General features: G+C 45.7%; 1 protein-coding gene across 1 annotated transcript; it reads right to left on the reverse strand.

The window, feature by feature from the left end:
* Nucleotides 1–553: 553 nt before the first annotated feature.
* R3HDML (R3H domain containing like) lies at nucleotides 554–9182 on the reverse strand. Its single transcript, XM_060124494.1, has 5 exons — nucleotides 8925–9182; nucleotides 5828–5946; nucleotides 5595–5727; nucleotides 4325–4440; nucleotides 554–653 (listed from the first exon to the last, which is right to left on the reverse strand). The coding sequence occupies exons 1-5, from the start codon at nucleotides 9180–9182 to the stop codon at nucleotides 554–556; spliced, it is 726 nt and encodes a 241-aa protein (XP_059980477.1).
* Nucleotides 9183–9934: the final 752 nt, after the last annotated feature.

Raw genomic sequence — 9934 nt, forward strand, 5'->3', positions numbered from 1 at the left:
TATGTTAATTTCAGTTATTTTTTAAAAGCTTGGAGCTGAAATGGTCCCATCTTAGAGAGGGAGACCACAGGTCCTCAAAGGCTGCCCAGAAGCTGGTTGGCTATTATTGGGTGAATGAAGGTAGGTTTCAGGATAAAGATTATTTAATAAATACCTTTTATTGGATGGACAAAGGCTTGTGGATTGGAGGCCTGAGAGTCACAAAACTGCTGCCACTTCTCCTTCCAGCCCTGGCTCTGGGAGAACTGAGTCAATTAAAGATGGAGGCCTCTTTCCCGGAGGCCGGAGGAAAAAAAAGATGTAACAGGTAAGAAGGAAGGCAAGCAGGTTGTTTTCTTCTGGCCCATGCTGGACATTTAGGAAATGGAATCAGCAGGGAAAATTCAGACTGGTGAAGTAAGCCCAACTCATGTCCTTAAAAAAAAAATCGAAAAAAAAAAAAATCGCTTGACCCGGTCTTTGGGAAGGGACTCTTGGAGGGTCAGGCCCAGCTGGAGCCCTGCCAGAGACCAGGGAAAATTCAGAACCACAGGAGCCTGTTGGATTTGAGTCCCTAGAAGCACATGTTGCTGTTGCAGCTGCCTTGGTAGCTGGGAGGGCAGGCAGAACACGGCCTCCCCTTCTTGTATGGTGCCTCGCCGATCCAGTTGCCCCTGGAAGAGAAGAGGTCCCAGGGAGGTGGGGTCGGGGGACAGTTACATGGAGTCACCTTCACAGAGGTTTCCAAATCTCAGCACTGCCATTGTCTGGCCCTGTGACCAAGTCACACCTGCAAGCCTCAGTGTCTTCATCTGTAAAACCAATAGAAGACTTCCCTCCCACACAGGGATGCAGCAGCAGATCAAATAATGGAGCTATGTGCGCATGCCTCTAGTACCTCACCTGGCAGATAAGTGACTCCCCAGGACATGCTGATTTTCTTATTCCTTCCACCCCACCCTCACCTCCCAGCACAAACACCCCCCTCCCCTCCCCAGTGGGCAGATCTGAGTTCTGGTCCTGGATTCTGCCACCTGCCAGTTGGTGACGGAATAAACGACCTCATTTCTTGAGCCTTGATTTTGTCCTCTGAATAATATAAATAAATGAAATGGTGTCCATAAAAATTATGTGAAAACACTTTGTAACTTATAAGGTGGTATGCAAATGAGAACTAGAATAATTAGATACTGGGTATAATTCACTCATGGGGGACATGCCCATGAAGCCTCTTTGAGGCCACTGCTGTACATTTATTTCTTCAATGGCCTTATCCCAAATCCATCCTACCTGCTCCGGAGTTAATCCTCTCGATGAACCACAGCCTTTAGGGAGGAGGAGGGTAGAGAGCCATTGCTTTAAGGTTACAGATTTTCTCTTTGGAGTGATGAAAACATTTTGGAAATAGTGATTAATGCCACTGAGCTGTATACTTAAAAATGGTTAAAATGGCAAATTTTTGCTACATATATTTTACCACGATTGAAAAAATGAATAACGTAATATACCCAAAACCCATTGAGTTGGACACTTCAAATGGGTAAGTTATATGGTATGTAAATTATATCTCAGTAAAGCTGTTTAAAAAAAAAGAACAAACCTTCATCATAATCATTCTCCTGCTCAAGAACTCAGTGGCTCCCCATTGCCTGTGCAGGGGTTGGCAATGTAAAGGGCCAGAGAGTAAATATTTTAGGCTTTGGAGGCCAAATGTCTTTATTGCATGAAAGCAGCCCTAGACGGTACGTAAACAAATATCGTAGCTGTGTTTCAATAAAACTTTATTTATGAAAATAGGCAGGAGGCCAGATTTGGGCTGTGGGCTGTAGTTTGCTGGCCCCTAGCTTATGAATCACGTCTACAGCTTTCAGTCAGGCCTTCCAGACCTGCTTATGAATCACATCTACAGCTTTCAGTCAGGCCTTCCAGACTGCTCTAGCAGCAAGTGGATGCAGCTTACACACCTCATTTTTCCACAACTCGCTTCTCCATCCCAGCCCACAGATTTCTCTTTTCCCCCCTCTTTGTCTTCTCAAAGACTAAAATCACTGCCCCAGTTCTTGCTAAGAGCTACCTAATAATCTCACCACTGGCCTGTAGTGTTAGTTACCTTTCAAGTCCCAGTGCCTTATTTTCTCACACAATAAACAAACACTCCTTGTGGACAGGAATGGAATCTTTTTCCCCCAAAAGTGATTGTTGAATGACTGTAAGTAAAGTCAGCCAAAGTGCTTAGAAAAGTATGCATTTCTGGTTTCATATGGGTTCATTCATTCAACAAACACTTCCAGAGCATCTAGTGGGCATCAGGACTTGTGCCAGATGCTGTGAGTCCACCATTTTCAAAAGGTGCTCCCGGAGCGAAAACGTATGCATGTTTGTAAGTACATAAAAGATCTCCAGAAGGTTATGCAAGAAACTTACAGAGGGGAAGTGTGGGCAGGGGAGGGAGACAACATTCTGTGTTTACCTGTTTTCATACCCACTGAATTTTATAGCATGTACATCAGTATAAAATGTAATAAAATTTTAAACAATAATAAATAAATGTATCAAACGCTACCAGTTTTTCCAACAGGAAAAAAAAAGGTGTTCCTGGAAGTTTGGGGGCAGAGAACGTGGGTGGTGGAGACACCAGGGGTGATGGAATAAAAGTCATTCTTTTTTTGTTTAATTTAACCACTTAGAAAAGAGTTCTGCTTAAAAGAACAAAGGTTTGAAATCACTGTAGTAAAAGGATACCAAAATGAATCAGGTCTATTTCCTGCCCTCAAAGAGTTTATAACCTAGTTATAATCCTGGCCACTATTTATTTAACATGTACTATGGGCAACTATGTACCAAGATCCTCTGTGAGCCAGGTAGCATTAGCCCTATTTTAAAAGAGGAGGCTGAGATCCAAGGAGATGAAATGACTTATCCAAAGTCCTCAGTGTGTACATAGTAGAGCTGAGAACCAAACCCAGGTCTAGTAATAAGAATAAGAACCAACATGTATTCCAAAATTATTATGAGCCTGGGGACATTACCTGGGTCAGCTCACTTAATTCTCTCAACAATTCTATAAGTAGAAACCATTTTACTCCCATTTTGTAGATGAAAAACAGGCATGGAGAAGTTGAATCACAAATCTGAACTCTGACAGTCTTGACTCCAGAGCCTAAAAATCTTAACAACTATATGGTTAATAGTCAATGTTTCAAAAATTCAATATGTCAGCAAATTGGAACAGTTCCTTAAGCTGTGTGTGATGGAATTTGCTTTGTTCCATTTTTCCATATCTGAGAAAGCTGGGCTGCATTATGACATTTTGTCAATAGATGTCTCCATCTAACAAATATCTTGACTTGAGAGTCTGAGTTTGGGCTACCAATAACTTCCAGAACATCAGGATAGTACAGTAGATAGAATATGAAATCAAAAGACTTGTGTTTCAAACAGCTCTGCTACTTATTGGCTTTGTGACTTTCGGTAAATTACTTAACCTCTCTGATCCTCAATGTCTTAATCTGTAAAAAGGGTAAATATTTTCCCAGTGTCCTTCCCTTTTTCCTTCTTTCTCTCTTTCATCTCTTCAATGAGATAATAAGGGAAAAGTGTATTGTAAATGATCAAGAGCTACGTGAGAGCAAAAGGCAGTTATGACTATGTAATCTTGAAACTCTGAATATCATGTTTACTTAGAATTTGTTCCCGTTTGTGTATGAGAGTCTGTAATCTGTTTTGTATGAGAATCTGTTGCAAGTTTGTGTACCATACATTGGATGGGAACTCCTATCCCCCTTTCTCTGTGTTTCCAGGAGAATAGCATATGAAGACCACTCTTGACCTCTCTCCCACCAAGCTGACTGGAGAGTCTGGAAAGAGCAGCTGAGCATGCTCATTGCGTCCTTCCTTTCTTTCCTATGGGACCTGCCTGCCTGTAGGGAGCATGTATTCTTGGTTGCTCTATTTCTTGTGGGAAGCTTTCAGGGGCTGGCACTGCACTTAGAAGAGGCCTATGGTTGGCCAATGTTGCCTGTCAATGGATATGAAGGTCTAATTCAACAGTGAGATATTTGCAAGCCCACTTGGCTGGCAGACCTAAGCCACATTCTCCACTGTTGGCTTCATCAGGGACACTGCTTATGCACCTGCCTTGGTCCTCCGTCTATCTCCCAATCGATTCAGGAACTTGGGTAAAGAAAAAGGATTCTTGATTGACTCTAAAACCCGGTGTTCAGGTTATTTAGAACGGAGGAAAGCAGGGTGTCCTGTATTCTTCCATTTCTGAGAATCCTGCCCACTCCACCTCAGGGTCCACCCTCCTGCCCCAGAGCCCCCTCTGCCTCAGAGCTGCACTCACTTAATGGCGTAGTTGCAGACCAGGTACACAGCCTGGTGCCAGGTGCTGCCCAAGACATGGATGCTGCCACAGGTGTGGATGGCACAGCCCAGCCGATTGGAAGATGCCCACACCATCTGAGGAGGGACAAAGACAAAGGAGGCTGTGAGAAGGACTTGGGGCTGAAACGCTCTTGGGCTTCTCTGTCAGGGTGGATGCATTAGATAAGGTTTTCCTGGGGGAGGCACCTGTCTCAGGGTGAGGGGACTAGAGGCATATTGTACTATAATGTTTCTCAAAATTTTTTCCACTATAACCAACAGTAAGGAATACAGTTATATATTGTTACCCAGTGTACCAACACACACACACACACACATACACACACACATACACACACCCTTACCCCTCCTCAAACAATTTGAACAAAAGTTTTACGAACCAATATTTAATCTTATCATATAGAATGATATATGCTAATATGTTCTATACCTTTCAATTAGATTTCTTTCTTTCTTTTTTTCCCCCCTAGTGACCAATGTTTGAAAATCATTGTCATGCTGGAAGTTAAAACACAAACTTTGGAGTTAAACAGCCTTGGATCAGAATCTCAATAACACTAGCTGTGTGACTTTGACCAAGTCACTTAACCACTCTGTGCCTGGTTTCTCCTTTGGTAAAATGGAGGTAATAATATTTCATGGATGTCAGGAAGGACATTTGGTTTAGGCCTCACATTTCCTAGGGGGTCTCAAATTGCAGTTTTTGACATTTACTGCAGATGAGTCACAGAGAGATTGGCAGGCCTGAAAGCAGACATTTTTCCTACCATTGAAAACTTCTGGTCCTATTTCTTGCAACATTATACTGCATTGTATTTTTATGTATAATAAGTGGTAACAACTTCAATATTAGCACTCAAAATATACTACAATCTTTTGTAATCTTATTTGGCGTTTCTTTTTTTAAGACACAGGAGCCTTAGAAAATAAAAAATACTAGAAAATGTTTGGACCTATTGAAATCAAAGGCAGTCTTGAACTTGTCAGACCACACATCTCCGTTTTGGGGTCAAACAATACGGTCTGCCGACCTAAGACCCTCAAAACAAGATCTGGTTCAGCTCAATTCAATGTACACACAACTTACCAGGAACAGGCTTGTTATGTAAAAGGAAGTCTGTTAATTAAGGGCCTCTGTTTTATTTCTAATTGCTGTCCCACCACATTCGTTTTCTTCTAAGGTAGAGGATTTGTTCTCTCATCAGCCTTACATCCCAACAAAGGTGTACCTGGGTATAGTGAGAGCACACAGGGCCACTGCAGCGCCAGGGGCAGCGCGGGGTACAGTCCTTCGGAGCTGGAAACAAGTAATGCCGCTTCTCCTCAGACCAAGACTTCACGAGATCCACCACAGAGCGGTACCTGCAGAGGCGGAGAAGATAGAATAAAAGTCACTCTGCCATCAGCGTGCTCAGTGATCTTGTTGAGTGATGGAGTGAAGGAAGGGCAGAGGTTCACTCACCGGCCAGAATGGATGGAGAGGTTCTGGCCCACGTATCTCAACAGCTGTGAGGGCCCGTGGGCCCAAATGCACTGGGTGGCCCAGGCTTCAGCGGACCTGGCCAGCCGCTCGTCCCAGACCTGGGAAAAATAAAGGTCATGAAATTCCCCGGGGGAACAAACACCATCATTTCAACAGTGTCTAGAGATGCACGTATACATGGTACGTTGACTCCCCATCTCCTTTGGAACCCTGCAACAAATCCACTTGATAAATTAGAACACTGAGGCTCAGAGAGGGCCTACGACTTCAAGATCAACGGCAAGTCCATACCAGAGCCGAGATCCACGCCTAGGTCTCTGACTCCTAGTCCAATGCCCTTTTTCCTTCACTGGACTTCAAGCTTGGGGCTCTCTGCTCCGAGCGGGGTCCCAGGGTATTGGCCTAGGAGTTCCCAGCAGTCCCTAGAAGTGACTCAGCCCAGAGTGATGGGAAGAGAATGGATTTTTAATTTTATTTATTGTATTTTTTTCAATGTGTTTATTTATTTATTTTTTAAAAGATTTAATTTTATTTATTTTTGGCTGCGTTGGGTCTTTGTTGCTGCGTGCGAGCTTTCTATAGTTGCATCGAGTGGGAGCTACTCTTCCTTGCAGTGCACGGGCTTCTCATTGCGGTGGCTTCTCTTGTTGCGGAGCACGGGCTCTAGGCGTGTGGGCTTCAGTAGTTGTGGCGCACGGGCTCAGTAGTTGTGGTCCACGAGCTTAGTTGCTCCGTGGCATGTGGGATCTTAGTCCCCAGACCAGGGCTCGAACCCGTGTCCCCTGCATTGGCAGGCGGATTCTTATCCACTACGCCGCCAGGGAAGTCCCCAATGTGTTTATTTAAACATTAAAATTTTTTAATTCAAAAGGTTCTTTTTTTAATAGTGAAAACATGAACAAATTTAATATGTAAGATGTTTGAAGGAGGAAAAGTGGAGAGTCTTTCATCCCCATCCTACACTAGTCCCTCCAGCCACCCTGACCCTGGAGGCAACAGTCACTGTGAGTTTCTTGTGTCCTGTTCCAGAAATATTCTACACCCGTAAGTATATTATATATGCACGTATATATTTATATATGTAATTATATATCTTATATGGTATATACATGAAATAATTATATATTACATACATACAATAATTATATATATATGAATTTTTTTGACAAATGGCAGGACTCCAGGCATTCTATTTGGCCCCTCGCTTGTTTCACTTAACCAGATGGGTTACCTTAATGATGCTTCCACATCAGTACATAGAGAATACCGTCCTCATCCTTCGTAAGAGCTTCTTAATTTTCCAATCTCTGAATGCTCCAACTCTTATAACTTGAAAAAGCATCACTTCAAAAAATAATACTAGTTCCCTTCCACTCTGACTTCCTGGGATTCTGAGATATTATTCTTTTATTCGGTTCATCTGTTCATTCAGCAAATATTGAACAAGGACTCACAGTCTAACAAGGAAATGAGATGTTAAACAATCATTACAGTTGGCGGGTGTGAGAATGTGAAACGGGACCTGGTCTTTCTTGGAGCCAGGGAGGGAAACGGCTCCTTAAGCAAGGGACGTTTAGCCAGATACTGGTCCTGTGGACTGAAGATAGCTAGTGAAGCAATGGGGATCCCCAAAGAGGGGTCCAGACATCTGCCCAGAGATGTTGGACTCATCCATTTTTAGGGAAAGCAAGGAATGTTTCCTTCGTGCCACAAAGGGGTGAACTGAGGTAAGGGCATGCAAACATCAAACCCACACTCACTGACACTCCTCGGGCCCCTGGTGAGCTGTCTAGCTCTCTCTGTCTTACAAAGCATGCAATAATTAAACACCTGTTGTGGGGAGGGCCTCGCACACAGGCTGGTGCTCAATAAATGTGTCATTGTTTGAAAACTAGAAGGACTTCTACATGCCAGTCACTGTGTTAATCAATGGATGAGTCAGTTAATGAACAAATAAATGGCTCCCCCACCGCGAGCTGCCTGCCATGTGGGCTCCTATCCCCGCCCCTCCCAACACCTCATTGCGACCTGATGTCGTATTACACGTAAATTTTGTGGTTGATCTTTGTTTTCTATCATCCCCACTAAAATGGAAGCTCTGTGAGGGACGAGACCTTGTCCATCCTGTTCTCAGCAGCGTCCACGAGGCTTAGCGTGGTGCCTGGCTCCAAGCAGGAGCTGGTACGTAAGTGAATGGACACACTGTAAAAGTATAAGCATTTGCAGGCTGTTGAGGGAGTAGGTGTTTGTCTTAGAGGGGGCAGGCCAACAATCCCTTTGCCTAAAGTAATCTGTGGCTGGATTGGAAGCCTATCTCTCCAGGCTGGTTTGGGACAATGGTCCTGGGGGAGGGGCTGCGATAAAGAGAAAGGTTCCCTCCTCCCCTCCGGAGTCTGGCTTGTGGGGGGCTGGGATGAGAGCCCCCCCACCCTGCCTCTTTGAAGGAAGACATCCCAGCTGCCTCTGCTGGTCAGCTGCTGTTTCTCCTCAGCCTGAGACCCCCCCACTCCCACCCCAGGTACCAGACCCCGTCTCTCCAAATTCTACCTCCACAGGCTTGCTGAGGACAGTTTGGGTGTGTCCATCAAACCCCTGGGGCAAAGAGACAATGGCAGGGAAAGCTCCAGCCACCCGCCCCCTGCGGCTCCCTGGCTGGAAGCCAGAATTCTTGGAAAAGGTATTGTGTTAGTTAAGACAGCTTTAGCAGCTGGCAGACCTGGGATGCAATCCCACCTGGGTGACCTTCAGCAAACTAATTCTCTGCATCTTGATTTCTTTATTTGGAAAATGGAGATAATTCCCACCTTGAAGGAAGAGGGTGACACATAAGTGCCTGGCGCACAGGAGATGCTCCATAAGTCACAGTCCTCTGCTCCTGCCTGCAGAAACGACTTCTATAACCGCCTTAGTTTTCCCATCTGTAAAATGGGCAGACGAATTCCTGCCCATTCCACGGGGCCCAGATGCCCAGATACTAGTTAGTGAGGCCAGGCTCGTGAATGGTCCAGTCTTTCCAGGACACATTGAGTGGACTGGCGTTTGCTGGGGGAGGCACTGGGAGGGCATGGGAACTCACCATATACTCCATGTTGGCGGCAGGTGGGTGCACACTGGCCCGGATGTGGTTGTGATAATCCAATAAGGCACTCATGTCCCGGGCAGAGATGTGGCGCTTCCGCCGGTACCGGGGCACCCCCAGGCCAGTCAGGGGTCGTACAGCTGTGCCCTCGGTCTGGGCCAGTGCCAGGGTGGCATTGGGCATCAAGGCGTTCATTGTCTGGCCTGCCCAGAAGAACAGGCCTGCCAGGCCCACGGTGCCAGGCAGCAGGGGCATAGCTGGCTGGAAGGGTCACACGTCTGGCCTTGTGCAGTCAGAGCCGGGTGCCTGGAGGGGGTGGTCATGAGGGCACCAAACCCTGAGTGCGCTCCAGCATTACCACCCCAGAGGATGCTATCTACTGGGAACTTGGCAAAGACCTCCTGACTCGGCTCTCGTCCAGGGGGTGCAACACCCCATTCTTCCCACCCCAGTGGACTAAGTGGATGGGGCAATGGGAAGAGATGCCCAGATAGTGGCTAAATCTGGACCAGGCCCTGGGGTGAGATGACGCTGCCACTTCAAAGCCAGGGTTTTGTTCCACCAGCCCAGGAGGCAGACCCCAGTCCTCCCCAGGCTGGACACCCTCTTCACCAATCTTACTGGAAGTGGGCTCCGTTGGTGCCCTCAGAGGGGCAGCGCCCACCTTTCCCAAGGTACAGTGCAGGGCACTCTTGTCCCTGGGTTGCTGCAATTTCGGGATTGAGAGCAAGACAGAAAGAAGCAGAAAGAAAGTAAAATGAGAAACAGAAAAGAAAATGAGGGAGAAGAAAAGGTGATTGACAAAAAGAGATACAGAGAAAAGGCATGAAAGAAAGAAAAAGGTAGATACAAGAGAGAATGAGAGACAATGACGGGGGCAAAAAGAGAAAAAACATGGGAGAGACAGAAAGAGAGGTAAAACGAGAGAAAGGGGAAAAACAGAACAGAAAAAATGGAGAGAAAAGAGAAGAGAGCCAGAGAGAGGCATCCGGAGATGAGGCACCAGG

The sequence above is a fragment of the Lagenorhynchus albirostris genome, chromosome 15, assembly GCF_949774975.1.
Source record: "Lagenorhynchus albirostris chromosome 15, mLagAlb1.1, whole genome shotgun sequence".
NCBI lineage: Eukaryota > Metazoa > Chordata > Mammalia > Artiodactyla > Delphinidae > Lagenorhynchus > Lagenorhynchus albirostris.